The sequence below is a fragment of the Mobula birostris genome, chromosome 19 (assembly GCF_030028105.1).
Source record: "Mobula birostris isolate sMobBir1 chromosome 19, sMobBir1.hap1, whole genome shotgun sequence".
NCBI classification, from domain to species: Eukaryota; Metazoa; Chordata; class Chondrichthyes; order Myliobatiformes; family Myliobatidae; genus Mobula; species Mobula birostris.
Genome location: NC_092388.1, coordinates 13453583 through 13475070, shown reverse-complemented (window position 1 = coordinate 13475070; position 21488 = coordinate 13453583). Strand labels below are relative to the sequence as shown.

Sequence of the window (21488 nt, the reverse complement as noted above, 5' to 3'; positions counted from 1 at the left end):
AATCGACAATGAGCAGAAGGCCCTGAGACTTGCTACTGTATTAATTACTCCGTACTCTGTTTTAGACTTATGTAGTTAATCCTTTGCATCACTTAGTAGTAAGGAGTGGGACTTGGTTCTTTTATCAATGATTTTACACATTGTTAGACTTAAAGCTTTGTATATCCTCATAAGTTTTTCTTATCACTTATGATACTCTAATAAAATACCCAGCAGCAACTTTTGGAGTGTTCCTTCTCCCTCATGGATCCTCAAAAGCTGTTTATCTTGCTGTTACAAACATAGACTGGATCCTGACTGGACACAGCACACCAAAAACGCCTCCTGCAACTTTGTTGAACTCGCCAAGGCCACAAAGGTTCATCACACCTTTCCAAATTGGTTGCAGGGGCTCAGGAACTCACCAAACACTTCTCTGCAAACCTGGAATCTGTCAGCCCACATTCAATTGGTAATTCTGGCAAGATTTGACAGAAAGAGAGATTTTGTCACAATTGATTAAACAAGCCAATAAAACTGTTTATTTAATGGAGATATTAAATAACAGGTACCTTGGGTGCCAAATCTAATAAGCAAATGAAAAAATTGTATTTATCTGCAAACATAAATATTACAGATAAGCCGAAGTGTTAGTATAGAATCAACAATACTAGCTGGCTTAAAATCAGGTATTAATTGTTTTAAAGAAAGTTAGTTTTCAGCCTCTGTGCTAAAAATTGGACTTCCACAAACATTAAACATCGAAAATGTCTTCTGAAACTATCACTTTCATTGTCATAATTACTAAACTAATATAAAGGTTTAAAACTACACAAAGTATAGTAACTATTGCTCATGTGACATTTCAAAGTTAGTGTTTTAACCAAATTATCTGTAATTGATTTTAGAGCATAAAGGATATTTATAGCAATATTTCTGATTAAAACTGAATCCATTAATTGTAAATTGTACCGAATGTTTTATTATTTTCTGAACTATGAAATGCTGAGTGTCTCCAAGATGTTTTAAATTGCTATTCAGAAGACATCCACAGTTCGAAGAATCACATTTCATTTAAAAATTAAAATATAATTAAGATTTGTTTTATATTCATATAATTAACCATTAGTATTTCCAACTAAAGATCATATTAGTTCAAGCTAAGATTTCTTGGAAATGTGTGAGATAGACGAATGCTCCAGATTTTTGAACTTAGAGCAAAGCACAAATGGAATTTAATACTACACTATTATAAACTCATTTCATAATCCAGGTCAAAAACAATGGCTTTCTATTCATGATATTTGTTCTGCTTATGTTACTCCAACTTTTCTTGTATAAAATTAACAATGACATTGTCTATAGAGAAATTTCAATCAATCCTTATGGACTGTTCCACAACACACATTCACAATTCTAGTTGTTTCTCTTGAGACAAAACATTTCTCTTCCATAATTGTCTGCAGGATGGAAAATGTTATGAATCTTATATAAATTACATCTCAGTTATAATCAGGACCACTGTGATCTTTTCATTTACCCCATTAATCATATCCCAGTTAGCTTCAGAATACCTCAAATATATTGAATGTTCCTGATTTAAGTGTGATGGGGCTCTTTTTAAATGTCCTTCAAGTCTGCATAGTTGGATTGCTAATCCCATTTAGGATGGCAAATCCTTGCAGAACTATGCAGAGAAGCACAGGAGCCACAGCGGGCTCCACATCTGTTATAACTTTCATTGCCGACTCTTCCACTTCAAGGCAAACATTTGATAACGTGAACAGCCGGTGAGCTATGCAGAAGTTCTCCTCTTCTTTCAAGGGCAGGAGCTCTGGATTATCAACAGGAATCATCCCATCATCAGAGACATTATTAATCTGAAAATAGAAAACAAGTTGTTCAAAGTTCATTATCAAAGTACATACGTGTTACCTGTCATTGCCGTTGAACTGGAATGTGATAATTTGCACGCATTCCAGGTGCAGATCGATGGGAGTGGACAGTTTAAATGTTTCAGCATAGACTAGATGGGTTGAAGGGCCTGTTTCTCTGCTGTAATTTTCTATGACTCTAAACACACTCTACTTACTTATGCAACAAGGAGAGCAGCATAACCCCCACCACCACACTGTTCTGAAATTTGAACAAAGAAATGCCATTTTATACAAAAATTGACAAGTTGTATACAAATATTGATCCAATAGAAACATTGTGCCCTTCTGAATCCCATCATTTGCATACTTAAGCACTAGTCATAATTCAGATTTCAAGTGTTAATAAATAATTAATATTTGAGAATTAGTAAAATAATGCCCAATAGTAAGAGTTGCCCTAGAGTCCTCCGTTTGCATCTTCATCTTGTCTTGTATGCTCATTGTCCTTCGTTCCCAGGCTTGAACAGAAAGTTTATACAAGTGTTTGGCTTTCAAGGACGGTGTTCAGCCTGGGTGACTGCACTATGTCTGCACACTGTCTGTCAGCTTATCATCTTGAAATATTGCCTTTGTGAGCTTTCACACAGAGAAAGGCTGTACAAAGAGCCAGCGTTCTGTTCGGTTAGCACATATTTAACACCTGCTTTGCTGCAGTTTCCACAGCCATATACTACATTGAGATTCATTTCTTGCGGGTATTTACAGGAAAAAAAATACAACTGAGTTTCTTGAAAATCTATAAACAAGTAGACAAAGACTTACAGACGACCAATATGCATAAGAACATGTTTTATTTCACAAAGCAATATAATGAAAATCCAAGTAATATACAGTAGATTCTGGTTAATTGGGTTATTACTCAGGGAAGCTCCTCACTTGCAACAACTCTTAAAGAACAAAAATTAATTGAGAAAATAGCCCAGATTCCATTCAGTTGTTTGGGACACTATGCCTCTTAATTGGGATAGGAGACTGTTGCCAATGTCATATAGACTTGTTTGGCTGTTAAACACCACACAGTGCTTAGAGTGAACAGTTTTTAAATAGCATCAGTTGCATGTGCTTGTTCAAAAAGCAGTGATTTTTGTCACTGACAGTTGGAGAGAAGCAAGCAGTAAGACAATTCAGAACTGTTTTGCTCACTGCCGTTTCAAATGACTGGGTGTGAAAGTGAAACAATCTCAATATTTCTACAAGTTAGGGACTTCAAAGAATTTGAAAGCATCAACAATCATCATTAATGTTTACAATGAAAATGAAGATTTAGAGGATGTATTTTACAAAAACAGTCCACCACCTGCACCAGGTGTCCGCACTGATTTTGGTTATTTAGAGTCCAACGAAGAATATGGCAGCATACACTGGATTAATGCTTCCATCGATAACAATTAAGAACTAACATATAGTATAGTACTGTAGTCACATTGGTAGTGTTCTAATTTGTTCTGTATTTCATTTAAATACATAATTTGTTACTCAGTTAAACTGTATTTTTTAATACCCTTTGTAGCTATTTCCAAGAAACTTTGGCTAATTTTGGAAGCTGCTTAATTGGGCCAAAATACACTGGTCCTGATATATCCCAGTTAAATGGAATTCACTGTACTGATTCTTGCTTAATGTCAGATTGCATAGAGTAACTTACCAAATGATGCAAACTTGGAAGAATATGAGTTTCACAACAAATACCCAAGACTGCAAGACTTTCTTCAGACATTCCTAAACAAATGACAAAATACTGTATAAATACCATAACTTAGCTCTAAGCAATTGAAACACTATTGGAGCTGTAACTTTAAAGTAAAATTGCTGGGCAATTTTCATAGGCAATTGCTAGATAATTTGATAGCATTAAAGACCATAAGACAAAGAGCAGAAGTAGGCCATTCGGCCCATCGAATCTGCTCCACCATTTTATCATGAGCTGATCCATTCTCCTATTTAGTCCCACTCCCCTGCCTTCTCACCATAACCTTTGATGCCCTGGCTACTCAGATACCTATCAATCTCTGTCTTAAATACACCCAATGACTTGGCCTCCACTGCTGCCCGTGGCAACAAATTCCATAGATTCACCACCCTCTGACTAAAAAAATTTCTTCGCATTTCTGTTCTGAATGGGCGCCCTTGAATCCTTAAATCATGCCCTCTCGTACTAGACTCCCCCATCATGGGAAACAACTTTGCCACACCCACTCTGTCAATGCCTTTCAACATTCGAAATGTTTCTGTGAGGTCTCTCCTCATTCTTCTGAACTCCAAGGAATACAGTCCAAGAGTGGACAAACGTTCCTCATATGTTAACCCTCTCATTCCCGGAATCATTCTAGTGAATCTTCTCCGTACCTTCTCCAACGTATGCACATCCTTTCTTAAATAAGGAGACCAAAACTGCCCACAGTACTCCAAGTGAGGTCTCACCAGTGCCTTATACAGCCTCAACATCACATCCCTGCTCCTATACTCTATTCCTCTAGAAATGTATGCCAACATTGCATTCGCCTTCTCCACTACTGACTCAACCTGGAGGTTAACTTTAAGGGTATCCTGTACGAGGACTCCCAAGTCCCGTTGCATCTCAGAACTTTGAATTCTTTCCCCATTTAAATAATAGTCTGCCCGTTTATTTTTTTCTGCCAAAGTGCATAACCATACAATTTCCAACATTGTACTTCATTTGCCACTTCTCTGCCCATTCTTCCAATCTATCCAAGTCTCTCTGCAGACTCTCCATTTCCTCAGCACTACCGGCCCCTCCACCTATCTTCGTATCATCAGCAAACTTAGCCACAAAGCCATCTATTCCATAATCCAAATCGTTGATGTACAATGTAAAAAGAAGCGGCCCCAACACTGACCCCTGTGGAACACCACTGATAACTGGCAGCCAACCAGAATAGGATCCCTTTATTCCCACTCTCTGTTTCCTGCCAATCAGCCAACGCTCTATCCACGTATGTAACTTTCCTGTAATTCCATGGGCTCTTATCTTGTTAAGTAGCCTCATGTGGCACCTTGTCAAAGGCCTTCTGAAAATCCAAATATACAACATCCACTGTATCTCCCTTGTCTAGCCTACTGGTAATTTCCTCAAAAAATTGTAATAGGTTTGTCAGGCAGGATTTTCCTTTAAGGAATCCATGCTGAGTTCTGCCTATCTTGTCATATGCCTCCAGGTACTCTGTAACCTCATCCTTGACGATCGACTCCAACAACTTCCCAACCACTGATGTTAAGCTAACAGGTCTATAATTTCCTTTTTGCTTCCTTGCCCCCTTCTTAAATAGTGGAGTGACGTTTGCAATCTTCCAGTCTTCCGGAACCATGCCAGAATCTATCGACTTTTGAAAGATCATCACTAATGCCTCCGCAATCTCCACAGCTACTTCCTTCAGAACACGAGGGTGCATTTCATCTGGTCCAGGAGATTTATCTACCTTTAGACTATTCAGCTTCCTGAGTACTTTCTCTGTCGTAATTGTGACTGCGCACACTTCTCTTCCCTGCCACCCTTGAGTGTCCGGTATACTGCTGATGTCTTCCTCAGTGAAGACTGATGCAAAATACTCATTCAGTTCCTCTGCCATCTCCTTATCTCCCATTACAATTTCTCCAGCATCATTTTCTATCGGCCCTATATCTACTCTCACCTGTCTTTTACTCTTTATATACTTGAAAAAGCTTTTAGTATCCTCTTTGATACTATTTGCTAGCTTCCTTTCATAGTTAATCTTTTCTCTCTTAATGACCTTCTTGGTTTCCTTTTGTAAGGTCTTAAAAACTTGCCAATCCTCTGTCTTCCCACTAATTTTTGCTTCCTTGTATGCTCTCTCTTTTGCTTTAACTTTGGCTTTGACTTCTCTTGTCAACCACCGTTGCATCCTTTTTCCACTCGAAAATTTCTTCTTCTTTGGAATATACCTGCCTTGCACCTTCCTCATTTCTCACATAAACTCCAGCCACTGCTGCTCTGCTGTCTTTCCCACCAGTTTCCCTTTCCAGTCAACTTTGGCCAGTTCCTCTCTCACGCCACTGTAATTTACTTTACTCCACTGAAATACTGACACATCAGATTTTGGCTTCTCTTTTTCTAATTTCACAGTGAACTCAATCATGTTATGATCACTGCCTCCTGAGGGTTCCTTCACCTCAATCTCTCTAATCACCTCCGGTTCATTACACAATACCCAATCCAGTACAGCCGATCCCCTAGTGGGCTCAACAACAAGCTGTTCTAAAAAGCCACCTCACAGACATTCTACAAATTCTCTCTCTTGAGATCCAGTGCTGACCTGATTTTCCCAATCTACTCGCATGTTAAAATCCCCCACAATTATCATAACACAGTCCTTCTGACAAGCCTTTTCTATTTCCAGTTGTAATTTGTAGTCCACATCCCTGCAGCTGTTTGGAGGCCTATAAATAACTGCCATCAGCGTCCTTTTACCCCTGCAATTTCTTAGCTCAACCCATAAAGATTCTGCACCTTCCGATCCTATATCACCTCTTTCTAATGATTTAATATCATTTCTTACCAATAAAGCCATGCCTCCCCCTCTGCCTACCTTCCTGTCCTTCCGATACACCGTGTATCCTTGGATGTTCAGCTCCCAGAGACATGCATCCTTTAGCCAGGTCTCAGTGATGGCTAAATCTGTAGCTGTACGACAAGATCATCCATCTTATTCCTTATGCTGCGTGCATTTAAGTATAACACCTTAAGACCAGTATTTGATACTTTTCGCTTTGATTTCACTGCAACTCATCCCAATGGCTACAAATTTGCCCCATCACCTGCCTGTCTTTCCTGACATCTTTACTGCTCACTATCTTAGATTTATTTCTGTTTTCCCCTTCCTCCGCTCTATCATTCCGGTTCCCATCCCCCTGCCAAATTAGTTTAAACCCTCCCCAACAGCTCTATTAAACTTCCCCGCCAGGATATCGGTCCCCTTCGGGTTCAGGTGTAACCTGTCCTTTTTGAACAGGTCATACTTCCCCCAGAAGAGATCCCAATTATCCAAGAATCTGAAGCCCTGCCCCCTACACCAGTCTCTAGCCACGCATTCATCTGCCTGATTAAGAAAATGCTGTACGCATTTAAAAATAAGCTTTAGTGATTAATCTGTCCAAAATAAGCTGGCTGCAAGCTATTCAGGCAGGTTTAAACATTGGTAAGAAAACCAGTAATTATTAACAAGTTGATATATTTAGCCAAAGACTTGCTGGATCTGACTGGGCACAAATGCTAAATTGTGACAATAGTAAAATACCACAGATATTGGACAATTGAAATTAAACAAAGTGATAAAAATACTCCGAGGGTCAGGTAGCCTCTGTGATGAGAGAAACAAAAATAATCTTTCAACTCCCTTCAGATTCCGATGAAAGAGTTAACTTTATTTTGCTCTCTGCAAAGCTGCCTGACATAGCACGTATTTCAATTGTCTTTTGTCTCAGTTGGAACTTTGATGACTTGATGCCGTTGATGTGGAAGTGTACTTGTTGTAACAAAATGGAACCTGTATTGCTTTGCTAATAGTGTTTGTGCAACATTATGCTGACAGACCTTGAGTATATGACAAACTGTAGTAAGACAAGTGGATTCAGTCACTGGAAGAATGAACGTACACTAATAAAGCAGAATAACAAATTGCGCCCCATCCTTGAACTTGAGTGGATAGATAACGTTTCTGTATAAAGGAGTGACTACGCTGTTTGTTTTTAGCAAGCAAAAGTAAGTGCACTTATGATTGATCCACTCTGAATTAATTGTTGTTTGTTATAAGGTGTAGGAAAAAAGTGCTTGGCAAGTATTTCAAATTGTTTTCTGTCTTTGTTGGAACTTTGATGATTTGGTGCGGTTGTTGTTCATGGTATTAAAATCCAATTTTTTTTTTTTTTTATTAAAAGAGTTTTCTTACTACAACCTGAAAGGAAAGAACTGGGGTAGATGGACAGGTTTGTTCTTTCGCTGAAAATTCAGGTAATTTCTTACCAAGTAATTCCTGAAGAAACAATTGTGAAAATGGTATTATTCACTAATATTCCAAATTCATGTGCAACCGCTTACCAGTTAGAGCAGTAAAAAGGTGGAACCCAGCTGCTAAAAGTTCTGGAGCCTTGATGTCTTTTGTCAAACAACCCTCCCCATTTGAGCAGCTGTAGCCTAAAATTTGGAGTAGTTCCTTGACTTTTTCTGCTTGCGCTAAATCCAGATCCTGTAGGCCTGACAGAGTTGGTTGTTCTGCTGAAGAAAGCTCATCAAGCTGCAAGATATTGAACAAAAAAGAAAAAAAAATACAAGCCAAATTATATGGGATGTACATCTGATTACCTACTGAACTGTAGAGGCATGTCTCTGTCAGTGTCATTTGGTTGCACATCAACAGATACAATCTGCTCCATAATTCAAGATTGTTACTGTCATTTGCCAGTATACAAGTGTAAAAGAGAATTAAATAATCGTTACTCCAGATCTGATGCAGCATAAAAAAAAACACCATGAGCATAAAGAACACAATAAATATAAGAACATAAGATTAGCTTATATACATAGACTGATTCTATTACATAAAGTGAGTCTGGGCACAGGTCTATCTGTACATAAGGTGACTCTGAGAGGAATGACAACGTACAGGCAGTGGGCGGTGTAGTTTGGTGGGTTAATGAGTGGAGGTGTTGATCGGCTTGCGGGGGAGTAACTGTTTTTGAGTCTGGTGGTCCTGGCACAGATGCTGAATAGCCTCTTCCTTGCTCGCAGTAGGACAAGCAGTCCATGAGCAGGATGGGTGGGATCCTTCCTGATACCACTGGCCTTTTCCCAGCACTTTTCTCTATGTACTGGTGTCCTTGATGGCAGGTAGGTTGGTTTCATGGTAAACTGGTAGCCACAGTTTACTGTGTGAGTGCTATGTGATTCCACAAACTGCCACTGTCTGAGCACAGCAGCTTAACTAATTATAATCAGCCAAATGCAGAGAAGGTAAGAGGAGGGCCTTTGCAGCATCTAACATTACAGGCTGACTTGAGCTGACCAGAGAAGTGACCGTGTTCATTGTCTGGAAGTGGTTTGGCCTCAATACCTTTCCACCTGCATGGACAATCTGAAGCCCCGGATCAAATAAGCACTCCACAACTCTCCTCATTCATGAGTTGAAGCTTTAGAGGCAAAAAGTAACAATCAAATTCATCAATGCCTTCAGTCTGCCTAACATTCAATTTTCACTAGTGTACCAAAAGACATCTAGTTTCTATCCTCCCTCCAATTAATATGCCAACTGGTATGGGTGCTCGTTGGAGTGCACTACGTGCCTGGTTGTATTCAATGACAGCCTCTTGTCCAACCAAATTCCAACCCATGGAGTTCACAATGAATGCAGAAACAGCAGCAATGCCTCAAGAACACATACCGTACTGTGCAAAAGTCTGAGGCACATACATATAGCTAGGGTGCCTAAGAATTTTGCTCAGTACTGTAGTAACCTTATGTGTTGCACTGTCCTGCTGTTGCAAAAAAAACCCCACAAATTTCATGACATATGTGAATGATGATAAACCTGATTCTGATATGGGTCTGTTTTGTGGACTGAGAGCGTGAAGGGGGTAAGGAGAGGGGAATCATGGTTGGGAAAAAGCGGAGGGAGCAGGAACCACCAGAGAGACATTCTGTAATGATCAATAAACCGATTGTTTGGAATCAAATGACCTTGTCTGGTGTCTCAGGAATGGGTGTGTCTGCACCCGAGTCAACACCCATCCCTGGCACTCCTTCCCTGCCACTTTTGATTCCACCAGATTTACAAAATTGCTCTCCGCTCCATGTTGACAAATACAGTACTGTGCAAAAGCCTTAGGAACCCTAGCTGTATACTATATATGTGCCTACGACTTTTGCACAGTTTGGTATCATTTACTATGGACCACCTTTCCAGGCACAACTAAAAATCCACCTCTCATTTATAGCTCAAAATAAAATTTCAAACATCTAAAGATTAACATTCTTTAAGAAGGCAAAGGAGCCTTAGACCCCACACCACCAGGTTCAGGAACAGTTATTACCCTACAACCATCAGGTTACTGAACCAGCATGGATAACTTCACTGACCCCAACTCTGAACGGATTCCACAACTATGGACCCACTTTCAAGGACGCTACAACTCATGTTCTCAGTATTATTTTTTTTGCAAATTAATTGCACAATTTGTCTTCTTTTCCACGTTGGTTATACAAAATTATGAGGGGTATAGATAGGGTAAATGCAAGCAGGCTTTTTGCACTGAGGCTGGGTAGACTAGAACTAAAGGTCATGGATTAAGGGTGAAAAGTGAAATGTTTAAGGGACACCTGAGGGTGAACCTCTTCACTCAGAGGGTGGTGAGAGAGTGTGGAACGAGTTGCCAGTGGAATTGGTGGATGCGGGATTGATTTCAACACTTAAAGAGAAATTTGTTCAGGTACATGGATGGAAGTGGTATAGAGGGCTTTGGTCTGGGTACAGGTCAATGGGACAAGGCAACATAGTCCTATAGTGCTCTATGACTATGACTGAATGGGTTGGGATACAGTGACAAAAATCACTTCATTAGTGTCAATGGAAAACATCTGCCAAAATTATTAAATGCTCACTTGCTCATGGTCCAGTTATGTAGAGGCACATTCTCCTGTATCAAGCCCATTTCAGACATTACATAGTAGGACAACTTTACACTAAAGAACACTTTAAGCAAAATCTACTTACAGTGTTTTCAAGAAAATAAATCACCTCTTCATGATACAAGAATTCACAACAAAGTCTAAACAGCTGTTGTCTGTTTTCCTCGTTAAGTTCAAGGAATGGCTGGAACTGTTGATTTGCCTCTTCAATTGCTGTGAAATATTGAAAGATATGAATGTTGACTATTACTCTGTCTTCGTTAACCCATCTTGCAGTTACAACATGCACTTAATTCACAAATGCTTTTCAATCAGAATTGCAATGAGCTTGCTTTATCATTTTTAAACACATTGTAATGAATCAAAATCAGAACCAGGTTTAATATCACACATGGTGAACTTTGTGAAAAACAACAAACAGCATGACATATGTCAGTGATACTAGATCTGATTCAGATTCAATAAAATGCACTTAAAATGGTTTAGCAAGTTCATTGCAACTCAGACAGAAGTATTATACTTGGACCCACATGTCGTCTGTGCAGTCACATTACTGACTACAATTTAGGGGGCTAGCTGCTGTTTGAAGAACTATAAAGTTGTATAATGTTATCAACTCCACATTTCAATGCGCTGGCAAAGAGGTCAGAGACATGGAGATGATAGCATTATAAAACTTCCAAATTTACTTCGAACTTTGAGATGTTGGCATGTTTGACTTGCCACTCTGCTTCTGGACTCAGCTGCAATCACAGTGGCAGAACACTGCCGTAACTAAAGAGATGGGTACAGTTGTCAAAAGATCACTGGACTTCCCAGGGCTAGAGCTTCAAGATGCATCAGCCAAAGTTTGGAGACAGAGGGGCACATCTCTAGCTCCTCCTCTTCAGGATCAAGGGAAAGGATGCTGGTGGAAGCGGTGGACACTGTGCTCTGGCTATAGCCCTCAAGGGGTGTCGTCCCAGCCATCTAAAGACCAGACAGAACCTTCTCATTGCTCACTTTCAAACTTCATACAAGGATGCAAGTGGTTTGAAAACTAGCAGAAAATGCAATGCAGAACAAAACTTGTTTTCATAAAACAAGCTTGACCTCTAGTAATTCGAGATAATAGAACACACTATACTTTGTATCAATTGAAAAAAAATATGATAGGCATCTTCTTTAAAATGACTAATGCTTGATACTAATCAAGGGGCTGATAAATTTCAGTTTAAGAATATAACGTTACTGAACTCCTTCCAACCCATCCAGCTTTTCCTCAATTAACCTTGTAGAAAGTCCAAAGTTCAAAGTAAATTTAATATCAAAGTGCATATATGTCGTCATATACTACCCTAGGATTAATTTTCTTGTGGGCATTCACAGTAAATATAAAGAAACACAATAGAATCGATGAAAAGCAACACACAAAGATGGACAAAGAACCAATGAGCAAAAGACAACAAATTGTGCAAATACGAAAAGAAAACAAAATCATAATAATAGATAAACAAGTAATAAATAATATTGGGACTGTGAGTTATAGAGAACTTGAAAGAAAGTAATACTTGATTCAGCATTTATTTTATCTGTTTTAAAACTAATTTAAGACTCACTATTTTGCAGCCCGTCAGCTGGAGTAGTTTACTGACTGAATTAAAAGACTATAATACATAGGAGCCAAATTAGGCCAATCAGCCCACCTAGTCTGCTCCGCATTCCATCATGGCTGATTTATTACAGTATCTCTCTCAACTCCATTCTCCTGCCTTCTCCCCATAACCTTTGACACCCTGACTAATCAAGAACATATTAACCTTTATATTAAATACACTCAATGACTTGGCCTCCATGGCTACCCTTGGCAATGAATTCCAGATTTAGTACCCCCTAGCTAAAGAAATTCCTCCTCATCTCTGTTCTAAATGGTGTCCCTCTAGTCTGAGGCTGTGTCCTCTGGTCCTAGACTCACCAACTATAGGAAACATCTTCCCACATCAGCTCTAACCAGATCTTTCAATATCTGATAGGCATCAATGAGATATCCCCTCATTCTTCTAAACTCCAGCAAGTACAGGCGCACAGCCATCATATGCTCCTCATACATTAACACCTTCATTTCCAGAATCATTCTTGTGAACATCCTCAGGAACTTCTTCAATGACAGCACAACCTTTCTGAGATAAGGGGTCCAAAACTGTTGACAATACTCCACTAAGTTTTTCTGCAGCCTCCCTGCTTCCTCAACACTATCTGCTCCTGCACCGATCTTTGTATTGTCTGTAAACCTGGCCACAAAGCCATCAATCCTATCATCCAAATCACATTAACATATAATGTGAAAAGAAGCAATCCCAATGCCCACTAGTCACTGGCAGCCAACCAGAAAAAGCCCTGTTTATTCCCACTCTTTGCCTCCTGCAAGTCAGCCAATCTTCTATTCATGCTAGTATCTTTCCTGTAATACCAAGAGGTTTTATCTTGTTAAGCAGCCTTATTTGCAGCACCTTGTTTAAGTCCTTCTGAAAATCCAAATGAACAACATCCACTGACTCTCCTTAGTCTATCTTTCCCATTATTTCCTCAAAAACTCCCAGCAGTTTTGTCAGGCGAGATTTTCCCTTTAGGAAACCATGCAGACTTTGGCCTATCTTATCATGTACCCAGAGTACTTCAAGTACCCCAAAACCTCATCCTTAACAATGGACCCCAACATCTTCCCAACCACTGAAGTTAAGTCAGGCTAACTGGCCTAAATTTCCTTTCTTAAAAAGTGGAGTGACATTTGAAATTACTAATTACTAATGTCTCCACAATCCCTTCAGCTAACTCTTTCGGAAAAGTACATCTTTGTTGTTGATTCTCACTTTGTAGTATGTTTAATAACCTCTTTTTGAGATAATTGGGTCAAGCCAACAGATAAGACTTAACCTCTGTCAAAAATATTGAAGCTGGTATGTTAATGGCACAGAACAGAATTCCCCAGTTATCCAGAATCTTATATTTTTGAAATATTAGGTACATTCATTTAAACTGTGTTGTGACTGGTGTCCTAGTGAAGCATGTAACTAGTATAATGGAGAACACTTTAAACTAAAGGTGTGTGTGTGTGTGTGTGTGTGTGTGTGTGTGTGTGTGTGTGTGTGGTGGGGGTTAGGATGCCATGCGCAATTCTGATTTTATGGAGACAGACGTGAGAAGCACGGAGGAACATCTGGAGAAACTTCTGAAATGCCCGGTTCGCTGCCGCTGCTACTGTGCGATCGAGAATCTCCAGAGGGGAAGGCCCCTAATCCTCGGCTTTGCCTGTTGCTGGCGGCCGGGGCTGGGGTCGAAGCGCTCGGCAGAGATGGTGCTCGGTGTCGGAGGCTCGAAGTTTTTGGACGGACTCAGAATCGGCTGTGGTAGGGTGCTTCCAGGATGCTGCATCAGCAAGTTCACGGCGCTGGAAGCTCATGGCAGGGAGAGTTTTCTTCCTTCTACCGTCTGCGTGAGATGATGGGATTTTCGAGGGATTTGGAGACCTTATTTTTTACCGTGCCCATGGTCTGTTCTCTATCAAACTACGGTATTGCTTGCACTGTTGTAACTATATGTTATAATTATGTGGTTTTTGTTAGTTTTTCAGTCTTGGTCTGTCTTGTGTTTCTGTGATATCACACTGGAAGAACATTGTATTATTTCTTAATGCATGCATTACTAAATGACAATAAAAGAGGACTGTGTGTCCTCATAATCTAATCTAATCAAGAACCTATCAATAGGCCAGGCAGCATCTCTAGGAAAAGGTGCAGTCGACGTTTCAGGCCGAGACCCTTCGTCAGGACTAACTGAAGGAAGAGTGAGTAAGGGATTAGAAAGTTGGAGGGGGAGGGGGAGATCCAAAATGATAGGAGAAGACAGGAGGGGGAGGGATGGAGCCAAGAGCTGGACAGGCGATAGGCAAAAGGGATACGAGAGGATCATGGGACAGGAGGTCCAGGAAGAACGACAGGGGGGGGCGGGACCCAGAGGATGGGCAAGGGGTATATTCAGAGGGACAGAGGGAGAAAAAGGGGAGTGAGAGAAAGAATGTGTGTATAAAAATAAGTAACAGATGGGGTACGAGGGGGAGGTGGGGCATTAGCGGAAGTTAGAGAAGTCGATGTTCATGCCATCAAGTTGGAGGCTACCCAGACGGAATATAAGGCGTTCACCAGCAACTTTTATGTGTGTTGCTTGAATTTCCAGCATCTGCAGAATTCCTGTTGTTTTAAGAACGTATCAATCTCTGCTTTAAATATACACAAGGACTTCGCTCCACAGTTGTCAGTGAATTCTGCAGATTCATTGCCCTCGGGCTAAAGAAATTCTTCCTCCTCTCTGCACTAAACGGACACCCCTCTATTCTGAGGTTGTGCCCTCTGGTCCTAGACTCCCCCACTGCAGGAAACAATCCTCTCCATGTACACACCATCTAGGCCTTTCAATATTCAATAGGTTTTAGTGAGATCCCCCTATCATTCTCCTAAGCCCCAGTGAGTACTGGCCAAGAGCCATCAAACGCTCCTCATACATTCACCCTTTCATTCCTGGGATCAGTCTCGTGAACCTTCTCTGGACCCTCTCCAAGGCCAGTACATCTTTTCCTAGATAAGGGAGCCATGTGGATGCTGTGGTAGCACAGTAGTTAGCACCATGCTATTATGGTTTGGGGTGTTGGAGTCTGGTGCTCAATTCTGGCGTCCCCTATAAGGAGTCTCTGTACATCCTCCCCATGGAGTGCGTAGTTTTCTCCAGGAAATCCAGTTTCCTTCCACAAGTCCAAAAACGTACCGGGTAGGTTAAATCGGGGTTGCTGGGGCAGTGCAGCTCAAAGGGCTAGAAGAGCCTAACCTGTGCTGTATTACTTGACAAAATAAATAAAACTGTGAAAAATATTCAAGTGCGGTCTGACCTATGTCTTATAAAGCCACAGCATTACATCCTTGCTTTTATCAGCTATTTCAAAAAGCTGAGAAGAAAGTTACTCCAATTGAGAGAGATTCAATGATAAAGATGGACCATGTTTGGTTTACAAAAAAAAAATCAAAAAATAGAACGTACAATGTGACAAGTTCTTCTGTAAGGAAGAGGTAGCTTTGGTATCTGTGAGATCCCGGAAAAGTGAGAATGGGCAATTAGTAACAATGTATCAGGAAATGGAAGATAACTTGAACACACACTTTAGCCCATAAGACATAGGAGCAGAATTAGGCCATTCAGCCCTTCGACCCTGCTCTGCCATTCTACCATGGCTGATCCCAGATCCTACTCAACCCCATACACCTGCCTTCTCACTGTATTATTTGATGCCCTGACTGATATGGGAACTATCAACTTCCGCCTTAAGTATATCCACAGACTTGACCTCCACCACATTCTATGGCAGAACATCGCAGATTCACTACTCCCTGGCTAAAAAAATTCCTCCTTACCTCTGTTCTAAAAGGTCACCCCTCAATTTTGAGGCTGTGCCCTCCAGTTCTGGATACCCCCACCAGAGGAAACATCCTCTCCATATCCACCCTATATAGTTCTTTCAACATTTGGTTGGTTTCAATGAGATCCTCACGCATTCTTCTAAATTCCAGTGAGTACAGGCCCACAGCTGCCAAATGCTCCTCATATGTTAACCCCTTTGTTTCCAGAATCATCGTGAGCCTTCTCTGAACTCCCTCCAATGGCAACACATCCTGAGATATGGCGCACAAAACTGTTGACAATATTCTATATGCGGCTTGACCAGTGCCTTATAAAGGCTCAGTACATCTCCTAACTTTTATATTCTGTTCCCCTTGATATAAATGCCAACATTGCATTTGCCTTCTTTACCATAGACTCAGTGTGCAAATTAACCTCTGGGAGTTTTGCATGGGGACTTCTATCTCCCTCTGCACCTTTGATGTTTGAACCTTCTCCCCATTTTGATAATAGTCTGCACTATTGTTCCTTTTACCAAAATGTACTATCATACATTTCCCAACATTGTATTCCATCTGCCACTTTTTTGCCCAATCTTCCAATGTGTCTAAGTCCTGCAGCAATCGCATTTCTTCCTCAGCACTACCCACCCCTCCACTTATCTTTGTTATCACCCACAAACATTGCCTCAAAGCCATCAATTCCATTATCCAAAAGTAGCAGTTGCAACATTGATCTCTCAGAAACACCACTAGTCACTGGTAGCCAACCAGAACAGACCCCCTTTATTCCCACTCACTGCCTCCTGCCTGTCAGCCATTCTCTATCCATGCCAGAATCTTTCCTGTAATGCCATAGGATTTTATCTTGTTAAGCAGCCTCATGTGTGGCACCTTATCAAATGCCTTCTAAAAATCCAAGTAAATGACATCCACTACTTCTCCTTTATCCACCCTGCTTGTTACTTCCTTGAAGAACTAACAGATTTGTCAGGCAAGATTTCCCTTTAAAGAGACCACACTGACTTTGACTTAGTTTATCATGTCTCCAAGTACCCCGAAATCTTATCTTCAAGAATAGACTCCAGCAATTTCCCAACCACTGGGGTTAGACTAACTGGCCTATAATTTCCTTTCTTTTGCTTCCTTCCTTCTTAAAGTGACATTTGCAATCTTCCAGTCCTCCAGAACCATGCCAGAATCAAGTGATTCTTGAAAGATCATGAACAATGCACCTGTTATCTCTTCAGCAACCTCTCTCAGGACTCTGGGATATAGTCCATCTGGTCCAGGTGACTTATCCACGCTAAGACCTTTCAGCTTGCCTAGCACTTTTTCCTTTGTAATAGCGATGGCACTCACTCTTGCTCACTCATGGACCTTGGCACACTGCTAGTGTCTTCCACAATGAAAACAAATGAAAAGTACCCATTAAGTTCATCTGCCATTTCTTTGTCCCTATTACTACCTCACCAGCATCATTTTCCAGTGGTAAAATATCAACTCTTTTACTCTTTATATAACTGAAAATACTTTTGATATCCTGCTTTATATTATTGGCTAGTTTGCCCTCATATTTCATCTTTTCCCTTCTTATAGTTTTTTAGTTGCCTTTTGTTGGATTTTAAATGCTTTCCAACTTCCCACTCACTTTTGCTACCTTACACGCCCTTTCCTTGACTTTTATGCAGCCCTTAACATCGCTTGTCAGCCACAGTTGCCTACCCCTGCCATTTGAGAACTACTTCTTCTGTGGGACATATCTATCCTGCACCTTGTGCGCTATACCCAGAAACTTCAGCCACCTCTGTTCTGCCGCCATCCCCAGATCAATCTTCATGGTGGAGGACACTGCAAAGATGGGCTACTTTCAAATAGGAGAGTAAAACTTGTGAGCATCCCGTTTTTGATGGACACAACATTATAAGAACTCATCAGACAGTCACCAGGACACAGTGACTTGTATCCAAGAGTTTTAAAGGAAAGCTGCAGAGGATAGTAGAAGTTTTTCCAAAACTCACCGAGTTCTGAAAGAGTCCTACTCTTCCTTCCCAAGTTGATATGCACACTTCCTTCTGCATTGTGCTCGATTTGCCAAGTCTTTCCCATTAACCGGACCCTTCTGCAGGTACTTTGTGTTTCCTCGTATCTTTTTAATCTGTCTTTATAATATTGAATTTGGCCACAGTACACTCACTTCTCCACCCAACTCACCAATACAGATTATAAATTACAGATTCATTGCAGATCATTGCAGCCAACCACTAGACACACGTGCCACTCTCAGTATAACCCATTCATCCTGACTCTCACAGGTATTGGCCTCATTTCAGAACTATGTCAATAACTCTTGATTTTCTTTTTAAACACACAACTCAAGGCAGATCTTTTAATTGCATTTACAAAGAAATCTACAAATAGTTTTTCATTTAGATTATTCTGTAGATATGTGATCTGTTCTTCAAAATTGATTATATAGTCATAGTCATACTTTATTAATCCCGGGGGAAATTGGTTTTCGTTACAGTTGCTCTATAAATAATAAATAGTAATAGAACCATAAGTAGTTAAATAGTAATATGTAAATTATGCCAGTAAATTATGAAATGTCCAGGACCAGCCTATTGTATACAGTATCATATATAATTCTTCAGAAAAATCAGCTGATAATTTGCATCGATAATCATTTTAGTATGGTTAATCTAAATGAAGAATAATTAAAATTTAAATTAACCTATTTAATTTATATTTAACAATAAATTAAATTAATTTAAATAATGGTATTTTCAGAATGGTTAATTTAAATGAAGTATGAAAGGGTAGATTTGGGATCAAATTGTTATAGTTCCATACTAAATTTCAGTTTTATTTTGTGTGCTAGGCCAAAACAATATGATTAAAATGCTATAACAGGAACCTCTAGGAAAGTTTTACTACATTGTGAGTTGCCAAAATAATGTTACATGTTGTCATGACCATTGGGGCAGAGACAGTACAACTTCAATAAGAATAACCCATAGTAAGTCATGTTCAAGGACTCTTCATCTCATGTTCTCAATATTTATTGCTTATTTATTTATTATTATTATTATTTCTTTTGGTATCTGCACAGTTTGTTGAACTTTGCAGATTGGTTGCTTGTTTGTCCTGTTGGTGCGGTCTTTCATTGATTCTATTATGGTTATTGGATTTACCCAGTATATCCACAAGAAAAGAATCTCAGGCGTGTATATGGTGACATATACATACGTACTTTGATAATAAATTTACTTTGAACTTTGAGTGAGGCATATTAAAATTAGAAAAGGGAGATGAAAAAAAAAGGTGTCAATTTTATCTGGATTATATGTAAGTGAACTGACAACAAAGACCTTAGAGATTGCTTTTACATTTAATGAAGTGATTCCATACCTAAATGCACATTTAAATAATGATATTTATTGCTTGCAGTTTGGCCTACTTTATTTTTGAAAGTGCTTATCTCTGACACAGGACTTGTGTGTGGATTTCACCTTGTGTCCTTGCTGCTGGCAATTTGTCTTCAAATTCTATATTTTCAAATTATGCGCTGGATGCTTGCAGACTAAAAATCAAATTACTATTTGTATAAATAGCAAAGGTGAAGAGACCAAGTGAAATGCCGACAGGGGAAATAGGCCAAACATAAGCATGATGTAAAACAGGAACCACTTTCCTTTCGCACGTTTGCCAACACTAAAAGAATGACCAGACTAAATGTTGTGGGGAAAAAAAATTGAGCAGTTACTGAGGCCAAGTATTGAGGATGACAAAGTGTAGATTGACAAAGAGGGAGAATGAACTGGCCACTAGGAATGTAATAGCTAGCGTAATGCTTTTCAGCACCAGTGACCAGGGTTCAATTCCCGCCAACGTCAGCAAGAAATTTGTACGTTGTCCCGTGAGTGTCTGGGTTTCCTCCGGGTGCTCCAGTTTCCTTCCACATTCCAAAGACGTATTAGGATTAGTAAGTTGTGGGCATGCTATATTGGCGCTGGAAGCATGGTGACGTTGCTGTTCCAACTCATTCCTCAGAGTGGGCAATGCAGAACAGCAAAGGAAGAGATGCAGCCATAAGTTACCATGACTTCTGCCACGGAAGATTCATCAATTCATTAAGGGCAAGAAGAAGTTTGCAAATGTTACCACTGACTGTACAGCCTATTCAGTTACCTGGTTTTAAAACGATTAGTGAAGTTTCACCGGGGATGTCCATGTTGAGTGCAGACTGCTTGCTTTTCTGGGCTCCATCAACGCAGCTTAAAGGGTTTGCACCATCTCCTGTATTTCTATCCAGAAGGGCCTTATCAAATCCTCCATGCTTATCTGCGAGCAGGCACAACTCTGGCATGAAAACAAAACGTTAAAATATGGTTAACAGTTCAATCAGCAGCATGTTACAATATTAATCTTACAAAAACCAATTTTAAGTAACAGCATGTTACAGGCCCTTTTGCCCAGGATGTCGTGCCAACGTTTTAATCTACTTTAAGATCAATTAGTGCACTGATTGTGGTAGTGGATTCCGCCCAGTACATCACGGGTAGTCCTTCCCAACATTGAGTCTATCTACATGAAACTCTGTTGTGGGAAAGCAGCATCCATCATCACAGATCCTTGAATAATAGGAAATAACTACACTTATTTGCCCCATCATTGAAATGTTCCTACAACCAATGATCTGACTTTAAGGACTCTTTATCTCATTATTTATTGCTATTTATTTATATTTGCATTTGCACAGTTTGTTGTCTTGTGCACTCTGGTTGATCTTTCATCGATCCTGTTATAGCTACTATTCTATAGTTTTGCTGAGTGTGCCCAGAAGAAAATGAATCTCCTGGGTCAGACAATTCCTGAAGGGTCTCAGACCAAACAGTCGAATGTTCACTCTCTTCCATAGATGCTGCCTGACCTGCTGAGTTCCTCCAGCATTTTGTGTGTGTTGCTCTGACACTCCCACTGTATCCTCCTCCAAACATCTTAAAGTTAGGACCCTTCATAGTAGCCATTTCTGCACTGCGAAAATGTTTGTCTACTCTATCTATTCCTCTTATCATCTTGTATATTATATTAACAATATAAACTGAATGTAAACAGCTAAAATATTGCGTTTTTATGAATAAGCCTCCAAATCCTTTGTTTATTTTTTTATTGAGATACAGCGTGGAACTGGCCCTTCGCCCAGCAACCCCCATTTTAACTGTAGCCTAATCACAGGACAATTTAACCCTCGCCTAATCACAGGACAGTTTAACCCTCGCCTAATCACAGGACAATTTAACCGTCGCCTAATCACAGGACAATTTAACCCTCGCCTAATCACAGGACAGTTTAACCCTCGCCTAATCACAGGACAGTTTAACCCTCGCCTAATCACAGGACAGTTTAACCCTCGTCTAATCACAGGACAATTTAACCGTAACCTAATCACAGGACAATTTAACCCTCGCCTAATTGCAGGACAATTTAACC

General features: G+C 40.0%; 1 protein-coding gene across 4 annotated transcripts in view; it reads right to left on the bottom strand.

Annotated features, from left to right (window-relative positions):
* Positions 1-555: 555 nt before the first annotated feature.
* The window catches only part of gsdmeb (gasdermin Eb), a 46354-nt gene continuing 25421 nt past the window's right edge, over positions 556-21488 (bottom strand). For 3 of the 4 annotated variants that reach the window (XM_072283254.1, XM_072283252.1, XM_072283255.1), the window contains exons 6-10: positions 20187-20357; positions 10658-10785; positions 7990-8185; positions 3562-3635; positions 556-1859 (exon numbers count right to left, since the gene is read on the bottom strand). In XM_072283254.1, coding sequence (XP_072139355.1) covers positions 1611-1859; positions 3562-3635; positions 7990-8185; positions 10658-10785; positions 20187-20357 — 818 coding nt within the window. In that variant the 3' untranslated portion in view covers positions 556-1610. Of the gene's footprint in view, positions 1860-3561; positions 3636-6481; positions 6577-7989; positions 8186-10657; positions 10786-20186; positions 20358-21488 lie in introns of all 4 variants that reach the window. The other variant, XM_072283256.1, reaches the window with a different exon arrangement.